A 27,292-nucleotide genomic window follows, 5' to 3' on the forward strand; every position below is an offset into this window, starting at 1 on the left:
TCAACACTGCACCTAGGGCTGGGCGATATGGCCTCAAATCTATATTGCGATATAATCGGAAGCATGTGCGGTAACGATATCTATTGCAATATATTTTTTCCTCTGTTTATATATGTCAAAATGACATGCTTTTAAATATCCTCATGTGGCAAATATATGCCACTTGAGGCATATCGACCACCTCCTCCTCCGCCCACTCCATGCTTGTAGTCACTGCAATTCTGTTGTCCCAATGTCAGCAGGGTGCACATCTTAGTGACGTCATGTGTTATCGCGATATTGCGGTATTGCGATATAGCCAAAAACTCTACCATTACCCAATTTTATATCATTTCTACCTTATATCGTTTATATTGCCCACCCCTAACTGCACCTCTGGGATGCGCTGCTCTGTGCTGACTGGAAACAAACCCACTGAATACAATGGCAGGTATTAGCTGCATCTTACGCTTTGCAGATGTTACACATCTGGTGGAAGGCCGGGGTAGGTCGCTGCTTTAAGCAATGGACGTTCAAGTACCATGAAGGTAGGAACAAGCAGAAAATGAATTGATTTATCGAGATTTATCTGCATCAATGAGGACATTTCTCTGGTCTATTAAGAAAAGGACAGAGGTGAGTTTTAATTTGCTTGTCTACAATCCAACCTTCACTTATGATAGATATTTTGACAAAAGGGGAAAATCCTGGATACAAATAGCCAAAATGGGCACAGAAGGTCCATTAAATTATAGGAGCTAACTGTCAGCTGAGGTGGTTAAGATTAGGACACCTCCTAGTCGCCTCCCTCTGGAGGCTTTTCAGGCACATCCCAATAAAAGGAGACCTTGGGGCAAACCCATAACTCGATGGGGGATAATATATCGTCTCTGGCCTGGAGACACCTTGGTATCTCCCGGGAGGAGCTGGAAAATGTCACTGAGTAGAGGGATGCCAGGGTTTCCCTCCTGGATCACCTCATAACCCCGCTATGGATAACTCTGAAAAGCAGATGGTTGGATCAATCAATAAAAAATACCTCATTAGACTACAAACCATGCTTTTTTTTTGTAAATTCCTCTGCAATAATTTGTGTTCTGTTGTTTATAATCTAACCATGCATGATTCCTGATTCTAGTACTCAGGCAAAACTTTCTGTTTGTTTACGGTCTTAGCAAACAGAGGAAGTGGAGGAAGCTGATAAAACGCAGGCGCTCGGGATTAGAAACTAGTGAGCTCTTCTGGTAGCCATGTTGCACAACTTAACCTCTGTCCTCAATTAGAGCAAAGATTATTACACAAAACATCTGCGTCAGCTGTCTTTAGGTGACTTCTGGTTAGTGTTCCACTTCTTGACTTCGGAGGAACAGCTCAGGCTTTTCTTTTCTTTTCTTTCTCAATCTAAAAAAAACAATCACTTCCAAACACACCAAAGGCTTCGCACCATATTTTAGGAAAGGGGAATTTTTTTTTTCTCTAGCCTCGATGACAAACCAAACCACAACCGTAGCTTTGGCTTAGATAAATCTGGGACACAGATCACACACGTTTGCACGCTCACTGAATCATAGTGAAACACACAATGACTCTCTCTCTCCGCTGCTTTGCTAGAAAACAAACCCAGTAATTTACTCAAAAACACACAAGTCCCACCCAAGTCCCTAAAACTCCCTGCTCTCTCTTGTTTACCCAGCTCGCCTGTGCTGGGGCTAAAATACAGCTTGCAGGTATCTGCCTAACACTTACTCCCTGTGGGGGCGACGCTTCGGTAAAATCCAGCGTGGCACGGAAAGTGACATCACACTCGGACACTGAGAAAAAGTCTAAAAATGACTTGGCAACAATTCAGGTTGCTGCCTTTGTGATTGCTGGAGAAGGTCCGCTATGATCCATGTGACCTAAAGCATTTGGCCTAACCCTCGAAGTGCACACAAAAACCGTTTACTTGAAGACTGAGGTCAAGGTAAGGCAGAGTTTGGACTTGTAGCCCAAACAGGCCAACTTCATAATTGTAGAGCGTTTATCGAGGCTGTGGTTTGCGGATTTCTGCTTTTGCAGCAGGAAAACCCAAAATGTGATGTAAGTAGATGGCTAACTCAAGCTGGCATAAAATGCAGAAGAAGTTGGAATTTTATAAACTAATTAACCTTTTGAATCAAAGTAATCAAGCAATCAAGCATTGGAGAGATTTATTCACAGTAAGCTACCCTAACCAGCTTTATTTCCCAGTTAAAGACACCCGGCTACATGCAGCTGAGTGAAAGGAACGTTATCAGCTTGCAGGATCTCTGCACAGTGCACGCTCTGCCTTTTTAGTACTAATTACCATCACTCTGTGATCTCTGAACTTGTCTAATTTACTGTGACCTAACTGCTGCCACAGCAAAGAGATGTCTCTATAAGACTACGCACCTGAAAGAGAAGGGAAAAAGGAAAAAAAGCATCCAGTGCCTGACCCTGGCACTGATCGGCTGTTGAGACAGTGGCTCTGACACATCGTACAGACCCCGAGGCGACTGTCTGAGATGCTCAAAGTGTCAAGGAAATGCTGTTCACAGGGACCCAGTTGTCACAACTACACCGACGTGTTCCAGTCCCCTAAATCTGTGTGACAAAACCCAGAGTTTGTCACAAAAGGTTCCAGGTTTCAGACCTAATAGTGTTGGTTTTCTCTGATCCTCTGACTGCACAACAACCATCTTAAAAAAAAAACATGTTTTCTTCGTTTCTTCACCACCTCAAAAAAAGCTATCTTCTCAATGCTTCACAGTTTTCTTGTGATTTTATCAACTTTTATCTGCAAGAATAATCTACCGACATCAAAGATTCCCCACACCTGAAAGCCTTTGTTCTCCATGTGCTGCATTATTAATCCAGTGATCAAAGAGGAGGTGTGAAGATGACCACAGTCCTCCGAGACTCACACAAGTTAGCATCCCTGTAGCAAACACAAACACCCAACTTGAAAATGCACATTCACCTGGGACTGCAGCGATAACGCCCTCCATTGAGGTGTGGTGACATTTTAATGCTTTAATTACATGGTTGGCTAACGGTTAGCCGGCGTTCTCCCTGGGCGCAAAATTATACCATCACCGTCTACAGCTGTGGACACACGCAATGTGTAAAACTGACTTTGCATTCACACAAACACACACTGAACCTCTGAAGTTCCGAAACTGAGTAAAAGCTGCTTGCTGCTCCACTAGTATCAAGGGTAACCACCAACTACAAGACCAACCCATTGATTTGCAGAGACAAAAGGTCACAGAAATGCTACCTTGACGTTTGCCAGACTAGAAATGAAAAGAAAATGACACTCACCCGAGGGTGAATTCCTCTCGTTCAGCTGAAAGTTTAAAACTCACAGAGTACAGATGTTTTTTTCCTCTTTAGTTTGTTCTGCACAGGGGACTGCAGTTTCAAATCATCCAATTACTAATATCGCAATCAATCATGAGCTTTAGCGATGACACGGTATGAGTCGGGAATGATGGATGAAATCCTTTCCAGATTTTACAGGGAAAGCTGGGTCTCTTTGGTTCCACTAGCTGTGAATAATCAGAGCTTTCAGCAGTTTGCAGCTGCAGCTTTTAGGACAGAGGTGTATAAAATTATAGGTTTGTTCTGGAATTACATTTAAACACAGTTGTGTACCCACAATCAGAAGAAATATTTGAGTTTTTTGTGTTCTTGCTGTCAAAATTATTTGTTAGGAAAAATATCAAACACAAAAAGCAAAAAATGATATTAAAATAATTTGTTTTTATTTATTTATTTCACAAAAATAAACAATAATGAACAAGAGTCTGCTTCTAGGCCTGCAGAAAGAGAGAAGAAGAAAAAAAAAGGGACACAACAATACAACAAGATCAAGCTATCACTGTGTCAACTTGATGAAGAAATATATAATCAACATTGTTTAACTGAACAATCACACGATAATAAATCACAGTGCATTAAGTGCCCACCACAGCCTTAAGACCTTTGTTGAACGTGTCCAAGTCCATACTTATGAGAGCACTATGTGAGCACCTGTGTGTGTACACGCGCTTGTTTATGTAAGGTTTCTCTATAGGAGCGTTCAATAGTGTGAGAGGGGCCACAGATCTGCCCCTAAAGATGTGCAGGAGACGGAGGGAGCTCCAAGTCCCAGAGATCCAGGAGCTGCCCCAGAGCACAGGAACCCCAGGGAGACTGCGACCAGAAAAGCCCCTGTCCCCCTCGAGAGGCACAGAGGATTGCCCCGGGGGGCCACAACCAGCAGCCGGCAGATTCCCGGGAGATATCGGCGGCAAGCCCACAGGCCCGCCTGCAGCCTCCCACCCCCTAACCGGCCGAGCCCGGGACCCAGCGACCCGGGACCCAGGGGCGACCACTCCCGCCGGGAACCCAGCAGAGCCCGGGGACCCAGACCCCACCAGGCAGCCACCGGGATTGATCAGGCAGATGCCAAAAATCTTAAACTCCCTGACCCGGGAGCCACGACCCAGGCAGACCAAGGCACCGCACTCCACACCAGGTGTGGCAGGGAGATGGGAGACGTAGATCTATCATAAAAAATTTACTCATTCAGCACTTTTGACAGTTGAAATTTTTTTTCATACACTATTTTTTATTGCTGCTAGATGTTTCAGCACTGAATTATCAATCAATCAACCAACCAATCAATCCAGTTTCTATATCTTAAATAAAATCTAAACCAAAATCAGGATGTTTTAACAGGAAATATAACTAACAGGCCTATTTTGGACCTGTTTCAAAAGTATACATGAGAATAAATAACTCAAATTATTTTAAAACAACTTTTGTGGCTTATAAAACGACTATTTTGGACCCGTGTCAGAGATCCGGATCAATTTTACTGATAAGATGACATGCTAACAATGGTCAAAGTTAAATAAGTTGTTCTGGCTGTTTTATCACTTGCAGGCAGCGTGCAGTTTAACCGTAAATCTGGTAATTCACATAAAATTACAGACAAAAACCATAAAGACAGATCGTTGGGAGACCAAATCAAGCAACACAGAACACTTTAAGCTATTGCTTTCAAAATGGTTTCAGTGGTTCTTGAGTCAGAAATTTGCACAACTTCACACTAGACAGCAGTCTGCTGCCCATTGCTGACCAGAAACTGCACTCAATAGTTTTGTGGATTGGGTCGGTACACTATTGGAAGGTCGCTGCCCGTCTTACGGGCAATAGCCTACAATAGCAGTAGCTACAATAAAGACTAGCAGTTAGCTTTTTCAGTTTGCGGAAATCAATATAAGGCACAAGAAGAATCCCAGCAGGCACTGCAAAGATGGCCTGGAAGTAAAAGTAGGAGAGTAATGTATTTGAAGGCGAAGCAAAGAGCTAAAACCAGAGAACATCGGCGTGGTGGCATTTGTTTGAGCAAGATAAAGGAGGCTACTAAGGCGCCAATAGTGACCTGGCTTTGTTGCTACAGAACGTGTTTATAATAGTTTTTGTTCAACAGCGGGGATGTTTTTACTTCATGGCTTATTCATTATCAATTGGCTTGTGTTAGCGTTAGCTTGTTGTTCGCTCTGCGGTATGGTTCTTTACAACATTTACAATGCCACTTTGAACTAACAGCAAGGAGAAAAGTATTAAATGTTATTTTAAGTGAAGTAAGAGGCTGTTTTAGATTTCAGCCTTTAAAAACTTTGGAACACATCTAAACTAACTGACTTACGGCTAAGCTACATCAACGCCTTTTTCTAAAATCAGCCACTAAAACTCCCTGGTCCCAACAGATACTTTCATGTGGTTGGTTTAACTTTCCAGTAACGCTTGAAAGTGTTATTTTTGTGCTCGATTCCTTAAATGTGCTTTTCAGACTAGTTTTTACAGCACGGAAGGGAAACATGCTAATGTGTCCTCATTTAGTGCATTCAGAGTGAAGAGAGATAGATGCAGTGCCTGGTGTGACTTACCATGCTTTTTTTTTCTTACATGTATAGATTCGGCAGAATGCAATAATTAGATCAGTTAAAAGTAACTGCACACTGGTTAAAATAACTCAGTCTTGGGAAATACGCCTCATCAAAGACAGAGCACATCAGTTTGAGTTATATGTGAAATTTTATGAGACAGAAAAGTTCAGATATTATCTTAAGGAGTATTTCGATGCTGTTTGATGAAGATTTCTGTGCAGCATATTTTAAAGAAGAAGGATTTAAATAATAAAGCCAGTAAGACTTGCGATCGCTTTGTTTTTCCTACTCTTATTTTTAATCTGCATGACAACACAACACTTTCAAAGCTGCTTTTCATTGACAGAAGTCCCAAACTAGAAGGGAGGCGAAGGGGCAGAGACGAGTGTCCCACAATCAATCTTCCCTCGTGTTTTTTCTATCAGCACGTCCAAGATAACAAGCCTAAACAGACTGCCAACTCCTACAGCACGGTAATTATATGGCTGGAAAACAAAAACAACCACCTCTTTGGCTCTAAAACACGCACTCGTATATTTTGATTCACATAAGGGACGTGCAGATGGAGAGGAAGCCATAAGGACTCTGCTTTGAGATGAGTCATCTTTCTGTATCTGAAGAAATGTGGCATGAGTGATAGTAAATTAGCTCTTGGCTCCACTGAAACCAATTAATTGGTTGTGTGTGTGTCTGTCTTGTATCTGGTCTTTGTAAATGTACTGTTACCATCACAGATTGGCACAGCGGCAGAAAGCTGGAGCCCGAGTTGGTATAAGGCAGAAACCATGAAAAATAGATGGAACCAATGTAGCTGTTGTGGTGTTTGTGCAAATGCACGTGTGCGCTCGCCTGCCCAAACCCCCGCCTCCCAGGGGCGAACGGGAAACAACAGAGGAGCTGAATCGGAGACGGAGCCTGCAGGCATCCAATGCGATCATGTCTCTGCTAGACGGAGCCAGAAACCCATCTCCCTCTCACTCCACTCTCATCCTTTCTTTCTCTGTGTGCCACTGAGGAGTTTGCAGGATTGTGTTTCACCGACAGCTGAATGGACTAGTCCACTTTGACAATCAGCCTTCTCAAAAATGGAGACACCAGAGACTTCTAGCCACTTTCAGCACCGGGCTGCACACCTTAGCCCCCGGCAAATCACGCCTCTGGATCTATCAAACATCGTATGAAAGTTGAAACTTTTAACTCACTGAGTCCCGTCATTATCTCATTACCAGCTCACGTGCACACAGTAGTGGGTTTTATGTAATCAAATATTAAATTATAACAATAAATAAAAAATAATTAATCAACATGCAGCAGCAGAACTGTATGAACAGATATCAATAGAGATTCACTTCAGTTTTTAATTTGGACAAATGTCCTTTTCCTGAGGGGGTGGAGCTTAAATCAAATATTGCATCCAGCCATAGGGGAACTTTTAGTTCCCTTGAGCTTCAAAGTTCCTCTGCCAATAGTAATTTAGATTATTTTTTATATAATAAAGGTGCTGAACATTTAATCAACACATTAACAGTTGTCTCCAGTAGGAATGAATGCCTCGTATGTCATTCAGACGGAGGTTTTGGAGTTTTCTTTCCTGCTGTTTGGACATCTTGCCTCAGATTGGATAACAGCAATACAACTCTGCCTCTGACAAATAACTCAGGCGCTAATGCTAGCAATTAGCTTCTATAGCTAATGATTCTCAGAAGATAAATCAACAGCCGCCTTCCTTGTCGTGAGTAAAGATGGGCGTACATGAACGTTCAATGACACTGTGATGTGGATCTGATGCAGGAGATAGGTGTAGGAGACTATTTTCATGTTCAGCCAGCATGAAAAACTCAGAGTGATTAATTATAATCAGAAATAATGATTTAAAGAGGGACTGCACGCCATCAGAAAATGTAACTCCACCCCTAGTCAAGATCTTAAAAATGCTATGAGAGTGGGCGTTGCCAGGAGGCACAGAGTGGCATGGCCAAGTGTGAGGAATTTCCATCCTGGGAGGGAGGGGGAGTGGCAGGAGACCATACCGATGACATGAAATTGTACCAGCCAAGGTCAATCGCAATTTAAAAATGCAGTAGCCGCTGTTCTGCCACAGGGGGCAGCACTAAGAAATTTTTAGACCTAGATTCTAGATTTACCGTATTTTCCGGACTATAAGTCGCACTTTTTTTCATTGTCTGGCTGGTCCTGCGACATACTCTGGAGCGACTTATATACCAAATTATGTATACCGCACTGCTGCGGACCGGCTCCGGACCAGGAATAAGCTCCTCTGCCCCGCCATCACCTGCTGGAGCCTGTGGCGAGATGCTGCGGGCCGGGCGGCTCCGACCCAGGAATGAGCTCTCCCCGCCCGCTGGGAGGGTTTGAAACAACGCCATCCTCTGCTGGAGACCGTGGTGCACTGCAGCGCCCTGGTTGTTTATTCTGTTATTGTTACCGGTACTTGTCTTGCAATGTGAAGTACTTGGTCTCAGATTTTTAAGAAAAATAATACAATTTCCCCCCAAAATGCGACTTACAGTCCAGTGCGACTTAAATGTTTTTTTCTTATTCGTTATACATTTTATGGCTGGTGCAACTTAAGCCCCATTCCCACCTGTACAGGGTCGGCCCGGGCCGGGTAGCCCCAGTCGGCCCCAGCCTGGCCCGGTTGATTCCACACATCCTTGCCTTAAGCCCATGTGGGCTGATTCTACCCACCAATCAGAGGCTTGCTCTAATGGAAGGTGTGAATGGGCTGATTCTACCCACCAATCAGAGGCTTGCTCTAATGGAAGGTGTGAATTTGCTGTCAGCAGTGGGCGTGTTGGCCCTGGTCGGCCTGAAGCAGTACCCCTCGGGAAGAGGGCCGAGAATGAGCCTTGGTTGGCCCGGGAAAATTCCAGGCCACCCAGATATGTAAACAACCTATGCTACCCGGCCCGGGCCGACCCGGTACAGGTGGGAATGGGGCTTTATAATCTGGAAAATACGGTAATCAAGTTTATACAAACATGTCAAAAAATGCACAGAAACAGAAAGGTTGCAAAGACCCGATTATACCGTTTAAAAGCAAAAAAAATGTTAATTTGGAGTTTAGCTACTCTTTAAAATGTGTTTTCATAGTTTCACATCTGAAATTACAGTTAACTCAAATAAGGTTATTTTAAATTGATTGGCTTGTCACCCAGACACTTCACTGCATTACACCAATGTGGCGGGGTCCAAACTGAACGATAACAAAACTCTAAATTGATGCCCTGCAGCATTTGATTTTGACAAAAAAAATTTTTTAAATCCAATTCATAAGTTTTTGTGCTGTGATGCAAAAATGTGACTTTATTAGACTTTACTCAGATTTATCTCACTTGCAAAACCTTTTAAACCGATTAGTGACTATTTTCCCTGCAAATCTCATTATTATTCACCAAATGTTAACATTTCAGGCCTGCAATGAAATCCTAAATAAACTAAAATCATGTTACCACTTTACTATAAATATGCGTAATTTAACATTTTGGGAATAACAATTCCAAAAAGAGAACAGACAACTGGACTTACTCAGTTGAAAAAGCAAGTCTGCACATCAAAACATATTTCTCTCGGTCCATCCTGAAGTCTTGGAATTGTTACAGATACATTTTTAGATCCATAATGTCGTCCTGATCCTGCTCTGCAGATGAGTCAGAAGTGTTTTTCACCACCACAGAAGAGCAAATGCTGCCTAAAAGCAAAGTAGAGTTTAAAGTGGCTTTAATGACCGTAACTCTGTGGCTGAAGACATGTTTCCTAAAGTAACCCGTTACCCCATGAGATTATTTAGGCTGTTGATGAATTACAGTTCTGATGCAGCGCTGCTGAAATAAAGGGACTCATATTTCCTAGGCTTGATCTTTACGCTTTGAAGTTCATTCCCATTCTTTTAATCATTTATTGATAAATTACTCTATAGAGGAAAAAGTATGCAAATACTTTCTAATCTTCCTTAGAGGAAAATAATGTTTTTAAAACTTTAGTATTTCCTCACTTATTTGTTCTTAATGAGGAGTTTCTCAGTTTTTTTCTGTTTCTGGCTAATCTGAGCAAGGCGGTCACAAAGTCTTTCTGCTCCCTTAAAAAATCTGTAATGTCAAAAATGTCATGGCAGTTCATGCAAACTTTATTTTATAAACTTTGATACCAATTATATATTTCATACTCGGGGACTCCTGGCAGGAAAATTCCAAATATTTTGCCAAAACAACAATGAAGTGTGAAACTTATACTAATTGAAGTTTCTAAAATGCTATTTGTATGAACTGCAAAGAACTGCAACTGGATTTACTAATTGACACAAATGTAAAAATTAAGAAGAATTAAAAAAAATGGCAACAAAACTAACAACAAACAACAGGAAGTCTTCCAGTAACTCTAAAGATGTTGAAACTTTACATTTTCAAATTTTCATTGAGTTACCTTTAAAGTAGGGCCCGACCGATATATCGATAAACTTGAATGTTAGATTTATGCTGTGACTGAGTTTGTGTGTTCTGTTGTTTTCGAGATCTGCTAAATAAATCTTATTTGCATTACTTGGAAACCCTAGTGAGTTATTGAGACAGTTCTTTGGTGTGTAATAGAGAAATAAGTTTGCATCAAAAAGGCAGAAAGGGTTTAAGCTTAAGAAAATTTTTATTTTTTTTTTGTGAGGGAGATTTATCGGCCATTATATCGGCTATCGGCCTTTGTTAAAAGTTTTATATCGGTATCTGTCCCAAAAAAAGCATATCAGTTGGGCCCTACTTTAAAGGGTTTCAACTTTTCTGTATTCCTAAACCTGAACGAGGGAATTTTATGCCAAAATGTAACTAAACATGAATTTAAACCATAAAGCCCATGGGGAACTACAAGATATAAAAAAAAATAAACAGAGTAATGAGAAAAAAAATAAAAAGCTTTGAATCCATAAAGGAACACTTTGGTCAAACAAGACCTACAACAACGTAGGTGTGTTGCAGCAATATTTTAGTCATTTACCAAAAACATGAAAGAAAATTTAAATAAACTGATTTATTTAATCTCTGGGTAACGTGTTCTTCCTAGGACACACAATGGATTCTCAAAGCATGACAGACCACAGGTGGTGATTAAAAATATCACAATACCAGTTTTTGTCTTAATGTGTGTGTTGGCTGCCAACTCAGCTAATACTACACACTATACACAAACTGCTTTCAGTTACAGGCATTCCCTGCATAGATGGGAAATCTCACAAGATCAAATCTGACTTTGAAGGAGGAGGAGCATGGAGTGCGCTTCCTTTACCTTGCTTTCTGATTGGCTAGACATAACAGGTGTTGTCCAATGAAATCAGACCAAGACAATCCAACATGTTTGAAAGCTTAGATTTATGATCGAAGGGGTTTCAACGTCCTTCTGCGCAGACCAGAGTGCTCAGAACACACCACACATGTTAGGATTATCTGATAAGATTATCGTTAGAGCTGTAATCATGGGCAACTTTAAGATTGTCAATAGGGGTGTCAAAAATCGTTAAGATGATCATTTTGGGTGAAATGTGATTTTTCCAAAGGCAAGACAGCTTTTTTTATAGCACATTTCATACTCAATGTGCTTTCCATCAACAAGAATGGCAAGAGCGTTAAAATCAACATGACAGAAAATACAATTTAAAATAAAAAAGAAACAGAAAGTTAAAGGGTGAGCAGTTACAGTGCAAAACTTGTAGCACAAGAAACATTAATTCAAAGACTGATGAAAGCATGAAGGTTTTCACTACTACAAAGATGCACGAGTGACTGAAATGATCAGTGCTGTAATATTTCCTTCAGTGTGATCCTGTGAATTTCTCATATGAGAGAGAAAACCACAAAAAAAACTCTTCTTTTATCTATGAAAGCTAGGTGAATACACGCGAGGGAAGGTGTAACAACAGTTGAGAGGCTGGTGTTATGTTTCCAAATTTTTTAGCATGTTTTACAATAAAACATCAATCTGACGTGCTATATTAAAAAGATTTGTGTTTATTCTCTCCCCTTCTGTACTCATGTTTATTCCTATGTTGCAAACAGCTATTAACCTTAATGCCACCCTCCACTGTGCAGCAACTATCGCCAAGAATCCATCTCACTTCATAAAGTATTGAAGATGACACATGCTGGAATCACCACAACAATGTAGCTCTAAAGCTACGGGAGCTTCGGACTGCACATATCATTATCTAACTCACATCAATAGATGTCATTATCTCCGTTCTTCGGTCCTAAGGCTTAACGACCAGGTTGTCCTTCACCGTGTGCTCATTAACCATTTGACAAAGCCTTTTGTGGAGGTAGCACTCCTCCACGAGATCAAATTGGAAGGCCATGAAAAAGCAGCCAGACACAGCACAAGTTGACGAAATGCCAAAGAAGAAATGCTTGTTAAATGAGAGCTGAGCTCTCATTTAAACACTTGTGGAAATGTGGACAATGGGAGCATTGGTTAAGTAAACTCGCCGTGAACGGCTCTCCTCATTAAATCTACCGAACCTACACGTGTTTTTGCAGCTTCTCCACATATTTTCACAGCACGGTGATGAAGCAGAATGCATCTGCTGCAGGTTTGTAAAAAGCAAACTGAAGTATGAGACCTTGATGTTTTCCTCTCGTCTCATGAGTCTTGAAAACATTCCCACAATATTTACTTTTCCAATTGGTGACTTTTTGCCCACTTTTTAAGGACACTGCACTAATGATTTGCCAGTGAACTAATAAAACAAAAATGCTGCAAAAATGGGCAAGAAAGATGCACCTGTCTGATTCACCAGATCAGTTTCAGCCTCAGTCTGATGCTACAGATCTACATAAAATACAGAGAATCACCTATGGGAACTGCTGACAATGCTATTTACGGTGAGCTCGTATTTCTAAAGATGGTCTCCATAAGTCTTAATAATCGCAGACTTTTAGCATCTAAAAACACTAAGGCAAACCGTGCAGCGTTCATTTGTTGTGTCAGGTTCAGTTCAGATGCAGCCTTGCACACACACATTGCAGAAACACTAATTAGCTATAGTGAAGTACGGCTGTAATCTGCATAAAAGGTGTAACCCTTCCACTTTTCTATCAGGTGACCTCGCCAGGACAGGGGGTGGTTAAACAGGGTTTAAAGTTTATGCCTTGACAGGGGTGAAGTGATGTACCCCTTAACAAATATTAAAATAAAAAATTAAAATACACCAGAGGTCCATCTGACCCCATTAACAATGTGGGAGGGTTAAAGTTATAGTTCAGATCTGTAAAAAGAGTTTCGTGGAAACATAAACAATCACGTTGAGACGGAGATGATCAAGATTTTAATAATGGGGGAGCTAGGGGGAGCCCTGGAAGGATGATGGGCTCCCCCAGAAGCCTTCAACTGATATACTCAGGGGGAGCCCTGAAAAATTATTCTGCCACCACACACACACACACACACACACACACCACCCTTGTTCGCTCTTACTGAACTTAACAGAGGTGACTGAACGGACATCTCACCCCCCACTCTTAAGACAGTCTCACACGGCTCCCCCAGAAGCCTACGTGTATTTCACGCCCTGGAGATAATATGCTTGATTTTTCTTGTTTTCGCTCACACATTCCCCACTCGAATGAGAAATCTGGCGAGATCAAACATGACTTTGAAGAGAACAAACATGACAGAGGAGGGGTGTGCTGCACACATCCATCACCTCGCTTACTGATTGGCTATTCATCACATTCTTCAGGCAGAATGTTCGTAATTTGTCAATAAAAAGGAGACCAAGACAATTCAACATGTTTCAAAGCCAAAACTTATGATGGAGCGGTCCCAACATCCTTGAAGCAAAGCATTCATAACACACCACACGTTAGGATTATCTGATCAGATTATCTTTAGAGCCATTATGGTAATCATGCATAAATTTAAGATAATCAATAAGTACAGGCTGGTCAAAAATTGGCACGATGATCCTGCTGTGTGAAACAGGCTTTGGTCAACTATTCATCTATTTATGAGCCACAAAAAGGATGACAAAAGTGTTCTCAAAACTGGCGCCGATGTTACATTTCTTAAAAAGAATTTACATAAAATACTCTGTGATGAGCCGTTCACCAAGGAGTCAAAATCAAAACTTTTCTCCACATCAGAGAGCTTATCTAGGAGGAATGATAAGCACCATTTAACACACACACACACACACACATACACACACACACACACACACACACACACACACACACACACAGGACTCTGAACACCATAAGGCAGCTATACATTTATTAAGTTCAAATAAACAATTCAAACTGCAGCTGGGCATGAAAACTGTTGGTGGTGACGATTCTGACCAAAAAATGTTTATGCTTATCTAGAAACCATCACACCAATGCTTGGAATTAATGAGCAATAACTCAAGTCTCAATATAATGAAGTAAAAATGTTAGATTGGTGCAATCCATCCATGAAGCTTGGTTCTGACAGGGCGATGATTTGAGATCCAGCTGGTTGCAGCGTGGGGTTTTTGAGGTTAGAGCTGATTAAGTTCAGCTCTGGCAATAGTAGTTTATTCCCTTTGGCTTTTGATGGTGCTAAAGAGACATGTTCCTAATTTTGTGGTGAGGGAGGATTTACTGTCCCATTCAAGAGGTCGGGGTCTTTGCTCGAGCCCAACTAAGCACATAAATTAGCTCTCCTTCTGTATGGGATGTATTGACACTCCACGGTGGGCATTCCTCGCGTTTTAGCGATGTTCGTCACATGTTTGAGGAAGCTCTCTCGGGTCCAGTTGAAGTTGAACTTGTCAACTAGTTCAACAGTAAAACCTCCAGTGATTCTAACAGTCTGAGGTATTTTAAAGAGACAATGTGTAGTTTTTACCATTAATCTCTGGAAATATTCATTGAAACGTTGAAAATGAATAAAATGATGTTCAGTTGTTGGAAAATATTGGCAGCTTCGTACATTGGGTCTAATGTACATAGGGCACAGGTCCGGCATATTTGGGGGGCGCCATGTTTCCTTTTGGCCAACCTGGGGTCGTGCACCTTTCGATGACATCACACTTAATGACTGGCTGGATGCACGACTTACAGAAATTAATAACAAAACTGCTAAGCCCTTTCCAAGACAAGTGTGAAAAAACAGAATCGAAAAAGAGATGCAATATATTTTGGCCGAGCGTTATTGCCGTAGCACGAAGAGATTTGCAGATGCAGGACCTCGAGCAGATCCAAAAAGTTTGACGCCAGAAAGCTAGCATCACCATCGCATTCTCTCGATTGAATTAACTGAAGGGCCATCAAAGTCTGAGGAGTCATGTCGAGGTTGCATGCTTCCTGATCCACAGACAACATTTACCATGTTTTTTAAATTAGCGAGAGTCATGGTGATATGGCGTAAAACTACCCTGAAATGTGTGTACTACCGCCTAGCGCCAGGAAACTACACAATGCCACTTTAACAACAAAGTTTGAGCTTAAAGAAATGTTTTCAGGTTATGTAACGTTTGGGTCTTTATTAAAAGAAAAACATTTGTGACCACTTGAGGATATCACTGACAGATAATTGCTAATCTTTGAGGCGCGATGTCACTTTCCTCCCCAAAACACTGACAACACATAATGAGTTCCCTCTAATTGACCCAAATGAGCCGTGTCGCGGACAGAAATCACTTTGATCGTGTGTCATCACTTTCTTCTCTCAGAAAAAACTAAAACCTGACAGAGCACCAGAGATTAGATGCTTCAGGGGAAAAAAGGAAGAGTGAAGATGCACATCCTGGTTGTCTGCAAGGCTAAAAGGACTGCGTGTGATCAAAATTACTATCTGTCAGGACAAATCACACATCAAACACACTCGTAATGCTGTAAATTGCCACATATCTCAAAGCACAGCTGATCTTTAACTTTTTTTTCATAATCTGAGTAAAAACTACAAAGATGGGATTATTGAAAAGTCATCCCTCCGACCTGTGAGGCGTTGAGCAGATGGTCTGTAATTGTTAGAAGGATTCAAGCATCAGCAGGTATAGAGCAGAAATCCAGGTGTGTGTGAACTTGGTGTTGGTGTTTAATGAGTTTTACGGGGGGAACTTCAGAACTTCCAGGAATAAAAGTCTGTATTTGGGCCGGTGTTAACTCCCTGAGCCTTCCTAGCTGCAGGCTCCTCCACTAACTCGATAAGGAAAGGCGCAGGGCAAGAACTTCAGGCTCGAACAAGCTGACACACTCAGAAACGTACATAAAAGTGACAAACAGAAAGCTAATCTTTGTTTTTCTTCCTACCTTATACTCTTCTGATTATGTTTTTACACGTACACAGACATCTCCCACCAAAGTGCCACCCTGAAGCAGAAAAATAATGGTGCCTATTCAGCAGTGGCAGCTACATCACCTTCCATGACAGATGAAGGCATGTGACAGGTCTAATTTAGGCTTACAGCTAAATATACAGTACGGTGCAACACTGCCCCTCTGAACTGAGCCGCTTCAGGACGCCTTTGATGTCTCGACATCAAAGCTGCATCTCATCGCTTTTAACTCCAAACATATTAATTCACATTCTATGTTTAGGTGCTGCTGAGATTCGAAAAAACAAAACGTGGACTTGCCGTCGCATATTGCCTATTCGTGAAACGCACACACATACGCCCGCGCGCTAACACAAGTGGCTAATGAGACATTGAGCTCTTAAGACTTTGGTCAACTGAGCTAAATTTCCCCAGAATTATGGCATATATTAATTTGTTGAAAGCCTTCCTGTGTAATTATGGTGGCAATTACAGGTTGTGGTCTTGGTTAATACCTCCCTCTCTGATCCGAATCCCCAGGAGTCAGTCTCAGGAACTTGCTGTGTGTTTAATGTGTGGTCTCCATTGTTGTTGACACGCCTGCCCTTTGGGGTCCATCTGGGTTTTATTGTAGGCCCAAAACAGATGTTTCTGGTTATGTCTTTTAGTGTGTGTGTGTTGTATTTTAGCATCACCTCAGATGTCTACTTGACCCAATTGGATCCATTACTGCTAAAAAGTCTCTTTTCCAGCGAGTTCCTGACCCACTTATCTTGTTGTGTGTGTGCTTGCAGGGTCCTAAGTAAGCATTATTCTGTTTTCTTGTACAAATTAGCATTTTTTTCTATGGTTTTGAGCCTTTCACATTTGTTTATTAGTGTCATTCTTCCATAACACCTTTTAAACACCAAATTATTTTTTTAAATTTAGTTCAGAGGTCTTCTGAATTTTTCTAAATTAGAGGAACCATGTAAGTATTTCAGAGTGAAATAATCACAAAACAGTCTAATGTCTCAGTCATGTTATATTGAAAGGGGGGCGGGGGTGGGGTATTTACAGTAGCCTTAGCCCTCAAAATGCCTTCAAATGGCCCTGGGTGTGGGGCTGAGTTTTGAAGGTGACCTGAACTGTATTAAATATATAAATATTAAATGCTTATAAATTGTTGCTTTATAGAGGTAAAACTGTCTAGTGGGATCAATCTACCTACATGTTCTTTTTCAAGCACTTTTATTTAGTTTTCTTTGTTTTCGTCCTCTCAATCCTCCAGAACAAATGCTGTCTGGCTTCCTACTTTTTCACCTCGAGTTATTTTTTAACTAAGCAGATCAAAGGCATCAACCGACCGCAAAAATAGCGGAGTGGGCGCCGTGCCAGTGAGGTGAACTCACCTGGAGTGTGGCTGATGAGCTCCACAGCTGGAACGAATAAAGGACAGAACGTACCAGAGAATATCAGCGGACATAAACAGTCGTTATTTTTTTTGGTGGCACCACTTTGAGAATGTTACTGTGGTCGTGCGCAGGACGCAGCTTCCTGGAGCGTATCAACAATAAGCGCTCTCCGACGCTGAGAGGCCATATATTTAATATAATTGAGGAAACAAGATCTTTTTTTCAGGCTCCCCCTGGGTTTGTAAGTCAAATGTTTCTAGGGGAGCCCGTCATCCTTTCAGGCTCCCCGTAGCTCCCCTGCGATACAAACCCTGCCCGCAGTGTTGATGAGTCTGCGCAAGCTAACGGTGCTGCGCCGGCACGTGTAATTTGACAGATCGACAAAATACAGCAGCGTTATGTGATGATTCGAAGCCAGTTACGAGGGCGACCCAGAAGTTATTTCTCATACCCCTATGAAGCCACCGCATATTTTTGTTTTACTAGAGGCTAACGTTGAGCTAACAATGCTAACGGTGAATTATAAGCAAATAGTTGGCTCTAAAAATAATCTCGAGCTACTTTTACAATTACCTACAACTCAATATTACAGTGAAATTATATATCTACTTATCAACTTACTGTGTATGCCTCGTCTTTACTAGTCAACTATCTTCTGGTGCTGATCCGTAGCAGGCAACAACCGTGAAACTCACAAACAAGGGAGAGAGTCGCTTTTTGTTTATAAAATGTACTGCAGTAACCAAATCTCTAAGGGGGGTACTTTTTCTTGGTAAATTAGAAAAATCACAATTGCATTGACCTGTTGCAGCAATAGAAATGAGTCAAACAAAATTAAATGCACACGTGTGAGTCCCATAGGGCAGGGTTTCCCCCAGAAAATGAGTTAAGCCTGGCGGCTTTGGCTGTGTGTGTGTGTGTGTGGGGGGGGGGGGGGGGAGGTCGAGCGCTCCGTCCCACAGCGCTCCTTTGTGACAGCGGGGGTGGGGTGGTTACACACGTTCCGCTGCTGTTTATCGCCAGTATCAGCCGATGGAGGGCTCTATAGTTTTGCTGCGCCGTTCATGTCAGCGGACACGGTAGGGGCGGGGCATGACGCTTAGCCTGGCGGGTGGGCAAGCAAAGCGTGGCGGCCTGCCAGGCTCGTAAAGCGCTGGGAGAAACCCTGTAGTGCTATTGTGGGGTTTCTTGCATGCAGAGTCTGCAGGTATGAATGCATGCATGTGCAAATGTTCACAATGATGAATGAATTCCTGTTCATGTCTGTCTTCTAGTAATTTACCGAAAGCACTGAGGTGCTCAGCTGTCTCAAAGACTGAAACCCAATGAATCGACGTCCTTCACCCTCACACTGAGCTGCTCTCCAAAGGAGAGGAGCTGAGGAAGAGTCAAGTATAGGGTTACCAGAGGTGGATTAGTGGAGAGAGGCCAGTAATAATCAAAAGAATAGAGGCACAAAAGGAGGAGAGGATGATGGGTGGGTGAGGAACAGGGCAGGTAAAGAGGAGAGGAGTGTTGTTGGGGGGAACAAAAGGAGTGATGAGGAAGGAGGAGGAGGAAGATGGAGAGGATTACCAGAATGTGGAGTTTAGCTGGAAGAAAGAGGAGTTTAAGGGCACTTCAGAGAATGGTTGGCATTAAAGAAAGTTGGACTGAAGTTGAAGGAAGGCTTGGCTCTGAAAAACAGCTCCATAAATAGCGCACCGCATGCCCTCAGACTCGTGTCCTCGTCTTTCTGCAGGCCAGTGAGTCTCGTATCAGGAGGCTAGGCCTGCAGATTTAATTGAATCAGGACTTGAAAATAACAGAACAGATTCCACGACTCCCCCTCGTCTTTTTACTGAGAAAAGAAAGGAAACTCCGAGGAGGAAACAGCGTCCAGAGAGCTGACTCTGCGTGGCCTTTCACTTGCGCCGCAGCTCCAGGTGCAGCAGAAACCCCGTCTGTTTCATGTCATCTGTCTTTTTTGGGGGCTACCTTTAGTATTTTGTTTAAGTACAATCAACCATAATCATCCACCAATAAAACAGGAATGGAGAAGTTTGATTCAGACGCTCAGCTTGAACTGAGTACCAACAACACTCTGCATGATTTTATCAAATACAAAATTGGCTTTGCTTTTAACAGCGCCCATCCAGCTAGCTAACACCGCTGCAGAGAGGAAATGGCTTGTAAAAACTTTCCCTTTGCTGCTTCGCGTTTAGGAAAACACGGAAACATCATGTAAATAAACCGGAATAAGGTGCAAACAAGCCCAAGAGGGAAGGAGAATAAAGGACGGGTGAGCGGTCTCTGCAGCCGCCCCAGACTGTTAATGTTTGCACTTTTTTTCGATTAGACGCGACCTCCTTTTGGCCGCCTCAGACAAGTATGTTTTTCTTCTGGGGCTGTGAGTGTGGGTGTCTGCGCCGTGAGACCGAGTCTGGAGGTGATAAAACAGCAGAGGGTACATAAATAATGACTTAATGATCCGCTTCACCCTTAGCTCATTACGATGACTGTGGAGTTTTCCAGCTCAGGATGCCTGCAGGGGGTGGGTGGGATAATCCACATGTGGCCTCCAGGTGTGTTTAACTCCTCACAGAGGTATCTGCATCGCTGCGCTGTGCATCCTCCTCTAACATTTGTTATGCTGCGTGTAGACACACAGCGAAGTGAGAGAGTTTGCTCGCTTGCAGAGTTTCCCTATTTTTGATTTTTTTTTTTTAGCTCGGAAAACAAATTTCTGTATTAGAGAAAAATAGCCTGTGTAAATATAAATGCATTTTTCAAATGTTGATGCGACAGGTTGTGACACTTTTGGTGGCAGCTAATGCGATTGGGCCTCTCCCATCACTCCGGAGGAATTTTGTCCCACTCCGGGTGTGTCCGAATCCTGGGGTAGTATTTGTTTGAGCACTCGTCCCACGCGATCCACGTCGGTCAGGTCCTTCCTCGACCATTAGGACCAGACGTCAGTGGGTGTGAATTTGGATGTTCTAGCGTTCATATTTTCACACCCCTACCTCAGTGTCTGTCTTCTTGCCTAGCAACAAGCTAAGACGTAGCGATAATGAATAAGGAACTACGGGACCATCATACTAGCTATTTTATGAGCATTTGTCTTATAGTTTAAGAAAATGTATTTAAAGAACAAAAATGCTTAAAAATTCATAACAACTAAACCACTTTAGGTCATTTCTTTTTCTTTTTTTTTTTTGTGCCAGATATTCATATGCTAACATTTAAAGCTGTGATCCGCAACTTCGCCCATCTTTACTACAAAAACAAAAATCTCCCATTCAGCTTGCAGTGAACCCTGGGATAGCACCTGACCCGTCCTCGAAATTCGATGGAAACAAGGACGCATTATGAGTATCCTTCGAGCTCGGACATTCTTGTCGCTTCACCGTGACGAAGGCTGCAGCCCCTGGATTCAGAAACACCCACTTCTTGTTTTTGGTATTTTTTCTGATTCCTCTTTGGTCTTATTGCTTTTAATTCTTATTGCTTTTTAGTGTTTTTAATTATTTTATTTAACCCTTACCTCACATTAGAGCATTTTTTTGTGCTGACACGTGTATTTTTGTGAATAACTTTGGCTATGTTAATGCAATTTATCTAATTTTTATGGAGGATGTGTATTTTGGAAGGAATTACAAAAAAAAGTTTGAAAAAATATTCAACCTACTTTATTAAAACGTGGAAATCATTTTGTACAGTTAAGCACATTGAAGCATTTTTTTGTGCCATTGACTTTCATGTAAATCATATATTTTTAATTAGCATAAATATTGGCATAATTTTAAAAAATTATGATTGTGCCCGTGTTTACAGTCTCATCACAAATGTAAGAAGCAGTTTTTACTGTTTTTCACTACATGGCATACTTTCTCCATATATAGCAGGGCAATGGCTGACCCAGCATTTAAACTGAATGATTTAGCTGTATTTCTTTACCTCTGACTGCCCATTATAATACATATTTTGCAAAAAAATGGTTTGTGTGTTATTTAGAGATGCCATACAATAGTTTGCATGTGTGTGTTCTGAATTTTTGGTAATTGTGCTTTTTCAGTGTTCTTTCAAAAAATAAGCCTGACTGAATGTACAAAATTAGCTTATTCTGCAAAATAGCATTTTGACATGTGTTCCTTTGTGTGTGATTGTTCAGGCATGCGTGTATGTAGGTATCAAAGCACTTTACAGATCTTCAAAGGACAGATCTGTGATCATTATCTGGAGTGGTTGAGCAGGTGTGGGCCATGGGAGTGTAGGGGGGGGGGCACAGGTTCTCACACTCTGTTGACTTCATGAATATTCATCAAAGGCATGCTATATATCAAAAATCAAAGGATTTTCTGCTAAATTTCAGATACTCATTCACAATTTTACTTTTGCAAAATGTTATTTCAATAAGTACAAAGCATTTGCATGGATGAAAGCTAAGATGAAGGCTGAAAAACTTCAAAGGCATACATTTGTTTTTCAAAACAAATTCCTGCAGAATCGAATTTTGTTTACATTCAGTAGGGGCAGCTTACACAGGTGCACCAATTGACTAAAAGTACATATATGAGACTCAGATCAGGATTCATTTCTTTGAACCGCAACCATGAGAAGAAGATTCAATGTGAATAAAGCCCTGGAGGTGTTTCAGCAGCTTGAGGAAGAGGGAGAGTCAGCCTCATCCTCATCCACGGATGACAGCTCTTGTTCGGATGAAGAGGCTGAAGATCAGGCCTTTACCCCAGGGCCTGATTCAGGGGAAGAAATGGAAGAAGGTTCAGATGAGGAGGTGGTTGCTGCAGAGGAGAGATGGGACCATCCTTTGTGGCAATCAAAGAGCGGGATCGCCTGGTCCCCGACACCCGACACCAGGATCCCCTTTCGGGCTCCAGACGTCCGCCATTGTGGGATCACCCGCCTCGCTGTCAGCTACATCCAAACTATTGAGGACAGCTTCGATTTTTTTTTAACTACAACAATCCTAGATGTAATAATAAAATACACCAATATAGAGGGAAGAAGAAAATATGACGATTGGACAGACGTTGACCGCGTGGAACTCCGGGCATTGTTTGGGTTGCTCATCCTCGCTGGTGTGCACCGTTCCCGTGGGGAATCATCTGCCAGCCTCTGGGGGGAGGAAACGGGGAGGCCGATATTCAGAGCCACGATGAGTTTGGGAAGGTTCCACATGCTGACTGCAACATTGCGCTTTGATGACCGCTTGACCAGGGCAGCCCGCCGGTTGGTGCAGCAGGACAAGCTCGCTCCCCTGCGGGAAGTGTGGGACCTCTGGGCGGCCCGGCTCCCTCTCGCCTACAACCCCGGTGAAGATGTCTGCGTTGATGAACAGCTCGTCGGATTCAGAGGTCGCTGCAACTTCAAGCAGTACATGCCCTCAAAACCGGCAAAATATGGCATCAAGCTGTGGGTGGTGTGCGATGTGGCCACTTCTTATGCCTGGGGGATTATTCCCTATCTGGGCAAGACGACTCGAGACGCCCCGGCAGAAAGGGAAGCGGGTGGTGCTGGAACTCACGGAGGGTCTGAGCGGCCGCACTGTCACCACGGACAATTTTTTCACCTCGCTGGTTCTTGGAGAGGAGCTGCTAAAAAAAAAATCTGTCTTGTGGGAACAGTTAGGCGCAACAAGCCAGAGTTGCCCCCACAGCTGCTCCAGATGAAAAGCAGAGCGGTTCTGTCCTCCCTGTTCGGCTTCACCTCCACCGCCACCGCGGTGAGCTACATTCCAAAGCGCCGGCGGAACGTTCTGCTCCTCAGCACCAAACACCATCAGGTTCAGATCCAGGAGGGACCGCAGCAGAAGCCGACCGTAATCATCGATTACAACCGCTGCAAAGGGGCAGTTGACAACTTGGACAAGGTAATTTATTTATTTTATTTTGTTTTATTATAATTCACCAACCTAATTGCATATGTAATTTATTTATTCATTTATTTTTATTCCAGCTCGTTGCAACATACAGCTGCCGCCGCAAGACCAGACGTTGGCCCATGTCGCTCTTCTGCAACATGTTAGATGTGAGCGCCTACAATGCCCTGGTCCTGTGGCTGTCTGTGGAACCGGCCTGGAACCAACAGAAGAGGAGCATCCGTCGAAGGCTGTTCTTGCAGGAGCTTGGGACCTCCATGGTGAGACCAGCCCAGGCGAGGCGCACTCGCTTGCCGCGGTCCAGCAGCGCTGCAGCTCTGTTGGAGGTGCAGCAGCAAGTGGAGCCAGGTCCAGCCCAGGAGCAGACAAAGAAAAGATGCCACCTTTGCAGAGGGAAGAGGAGCGTGCATGCACGCTTTTACCATGCATGTGGACAGGCTGTGTGCAAGGAGCACTCAACAGTTGTGTGCTCAGCCTGCAGCTGTTAGCTCACTCCCCTCTGTGTTTCTCTCTCTTTCTCTCTCTCTCTCTCTCTCTCTCACACACACACACACACACACACACACACACACACACACACACACACACACACACACACACACACACACACACACACACACACACACACACACACACACTTTTTCTTTGTTCGTGTGCTTTAATAAAGTGTTCAACTGGTCATCTTTGTAAGTGCATTTTTTTGTGCTCTAATGACTTTAACGTGAGTATTTTAGAAAATATGACATTACACAAAAACTACAAAGTGAGCAAAAAATATTTTTATGCCTATTTGTGACACTCCAAGGCTGTGACAACTTACCCACAAAAAAGGTCATCTGGACATAACACACAAAAAATGATTTGATTTTTTCATTTTTTGTACAGTTTTCAAACTTTGGGTTTTGCTAATAAACCTGGCAATAAAGGGGTTAAATCTGAGAAACACACACATATTTTATTATATTTTGTTAGGGCTGAAGCCAAGGATGAAATTCATGTAAAAAAATTGGGACTTATGAAATATTATATAATATTTCTAAAGGAAGCTTTCTAAGTGCATTTTTTTGTGCTCTAATGACTTTAACGTTAGAAAATTTAAACGTTGGGTAAGGGTTAAACAAAATGTTTGATTTTACAGTGTCTTCATGTGTCTGCACCATGTACAGCACCTTGGGCCTCCTTGACTGGGGGCAGGAAGAGGCTTTATAAATACACAAGTTATACACACAATTGGATTGAATTAAATGGATAATTGTCAAACTGGAGCATTTTCCATCATGAACGACCTCTTTTGGGTCAAAACTGGAAAATTCTCTTGTGGGACATTCTGGTAGAAAACAGCTCCAGACCATCACACTACCACTGCCATGTTTGTTGGTATGATGATGTTTTTCCCAAAGCTCCAGATGTCACGTCCACTTTGGTCTTTTCTATCCACAGACTATTTTACCAAAAGTCTGTTTTTTCAAATGTGAAACCGGTCTTTGTTAGGGTTTAGGTTCAGAGGTTCAACTCTATTGTTGCCTTTGCCTACCGTAGCGAGGCGTGCGGTTCACCGGGTGTTAAAGGTTCTTTTGTTCTTGAATTTCTTAAGAACGGCATCATGTTTTGCTTTTTGAGATCTTTTAGCCTAAAAATAAAGTCCTAGTTCTACTGGCCTGGCAATAATCCGGACTGTGTGTGACTGTTGGGTGTAGAGCAGTTACTTCTTTAGATTGTGCCAGGTTAGCTTTAGCCACTTAATGAATGAAATGATCATTTAACATTCACTCGTGTTATTGAGTTTTGTTTGCTGATCTGAAACATTTAGCAGGAACATGAGAACTCTGGAAGGGGCAGACACTTTCTTCTGTAAATCTCGGACAGAACTTCTTTCCAGCTGGATAATTTGCATTAATCATCCCGTCAAGTCACACTATTTTGCATGAGCAGAGCGCACCGGAGTGTGTGTGGATGTTTGAGCGACAGATTGAGTGAAATCTGACACCTAATCAGACATGCAGCGGCTGAATTATCGTTCAGCTGCTGTGGCAGAAATAAAACCATGAATATGTTTCTTTATAGGCCCGTTCTGACATCATTGCTTCCCATCCACAGCAGCAAATCTCACAGCTGTAATTAACATCCCTGACCCCTTTTTTCATTTATTTTTTCAGTGCAGTGGCTAAATATAGATCAGTTAGACCTTTCAACAGGCCTTTTTAATTATTTTGTCAACACTTAATTTGTTTTATCAACACCTGAAAAGTTTGGCGAGAGCTCTGAAAGTCGTCGATTTGCACTGTAGCATCGAGAAGCGAGAACGAAAGAATTCACTATAATCCACCACCAATTATGGTAATTGGTTCTGCTGAGCCTGGAAAACTTTTAACATGTCACATGGTGAGGAGTTACACTGCAAACATGGCCAGATCTCTTAAGAAGCATCTTTTCTAAGAAAATGACCAAGAAGAAACATGCAACGAGAAAGTGTTAATTGTAATGAATGGAAGGGGTGCAGAAGGAGTCATTGTGGGTTGGGAGTTTCGCTGATGACAATGATATGTTACAGAAAGACTCGTTGTGCAGAAAGAAAACAGCCACCACCACTGCTGCGGGTGATAAAAAAAAGCTGAAACGGCATCAGGATGGGAACTGCTGCTGATTGAGGCCATTTAACCAATAAAAATAAGGTTTGTGAGTAATCCGTGTCCTGTTCTCCGACCTCAAATCAGAGGAAAGAGATCTGGGGATTAAAATAATATTTTCACACGAAATTTTTTTGTACAGGAGGAGGAAAAGGAATTGAAACGTAACAGACTCAAGAAAAAAATTAAAAGCTGCAGATCTTTCTTTAAAATTTTAGGATTACTATGACAGCTGATACACTATGAAGCCAAAACTACACATTAAAATTAGAAATACATTTTCGGGAGCAATATTTGTTCAAAGTTAGTCATTTTGGCCAAATATTAAGTATCGCAAGATCTCAAACAGTATTAAATCTCTCAAACTCTGTAACAGGAAAAGCTTTGAGATACCACCACATTGCATTTTTAGCTAAGACCAGTTCGCTGCGGTTAACGAGCGCTAACATTTAATCCCAACGTTTTAATCAACTTTTTATCGCACTCAGCTAGGGCTCAGAGTATGTATTGGGGGTGATTCTTAAGCCCGGTTCACACGGCAGGAATTTTAGATTGTTTGACTTTTTTAAAGGTGTTGAACACTCGATCGATCTATATATTTCCAGTGGTCTCAAGTAGGAATGAATACCTTGTAAGTCATACTCGTGGGAAGAAAAACACGGTTACACTTAATTTCAGGAACTAGAAGCGAGCCACGTCACAGCTGAGCTTCAGACGGCTGGATTTGGAATTTTATTTCCCGATATTTGGACATCTCGCCTCTGACTGGCTAACAGAAAAACAACTACCACTTAATGGAAATCCAACATGTTTGAAAAACCTGGATTATTATTTGCAGCTGTCTCAACGTCCTAACGAGCGGACCAGAATGACCATGACACACCACAAATGGTAGGATTATCTGATAAGATTATCTTGAGTTGTTATGTGCATTTATAAGTCAAAATCGACATGACTATCCTACCGTGTAAACCCGGCTTTAATCATGAAACCAACATGTAGCTAAGTGAAATATAACGAGGTTTTCTGTTTTCATGTTTGTGGCAGCCTAACCCAACAGCTGTGGATACACATCCAATGAGTTCTTCTAGAGAGTTCAATAAAACCAGACATCTACAGAAAAAACACATTCAGGCAACAACATCTGCTGTTTGTTTTAATAAAATCTAAATCATTTAGCTGTACAGTTA

At 42.1% G+C, this 27,292-nt stretch overlaps 2 protein-coding genes across 4 annotated transcripts in view; one reads left to right on the top strand and one right to left on the bottom strand.

The window, feature by feature from the left end:
• sema5a (sema domain, seven thrombospondin repeats (type 1 and type 1-like), transmembrane domain (TM) and short cytoplasmic domain, (semaphorin) 5A) overlaps positions 1-27,292 on the bottom strand; it is a 207,564-nt gene that overhangs the window by 166,253 nt on the left and 14,019 nt on the right. The window lies entirely within an intron of this gene.
• LOC139070620 (piggyBac transposable element-derived protein 4-like) lies at positions 21,967-24,048 on the top strand. Its single transcript, XM_070553216.1, has 2 exons — positions 21,967-23,466; positions 23,553-24,048. The coding sequence occupies exons 1-2, from the start codon at positions 22,189-22,191 to the stop codon at positions 23,961-23,963; spliced, it is 1,689 nt and encodes a 562-aa protein (XP_070409317.1). The 5' UTR covers positions 21,967-22,188; the 3' UTR covers positions 23,964-24,048.

Source organism: Nothobranchius furzeri, chromosome 7 (assembly GCF_043380555.1).
Source record: "Nothobranchius furzeri strain GRZ-AD chromosome 7, NfurGRZ-RIMD1, whole genome shotgun sequence".
NCBI lineage: Eukaryota > Metazoa > Chordata > Actinopteri > Cyprinodontiformes > Nothobranchiidae > Nothobranchius > Nothobranchius furzeri.

What these genes read in the sequence shown, in the direction of transcription:
- LOC139070620 (XM_070553216.1), top strand. Translation starts at nt 22,189, where the DNA reads ATGAGAAGAAGATTCAATGTGAATAAAGCCCTGGAGGTGTTTCAGCAG. An exon ending in CAGTTGACAACTTGGACAAG is followed by an intron (nt 23,467 to 23,552) that starts GTAATTTATTTA and finishes TTTTTATTCCAG; the next exon opens with CTCGTTGCAACATACAGCTG.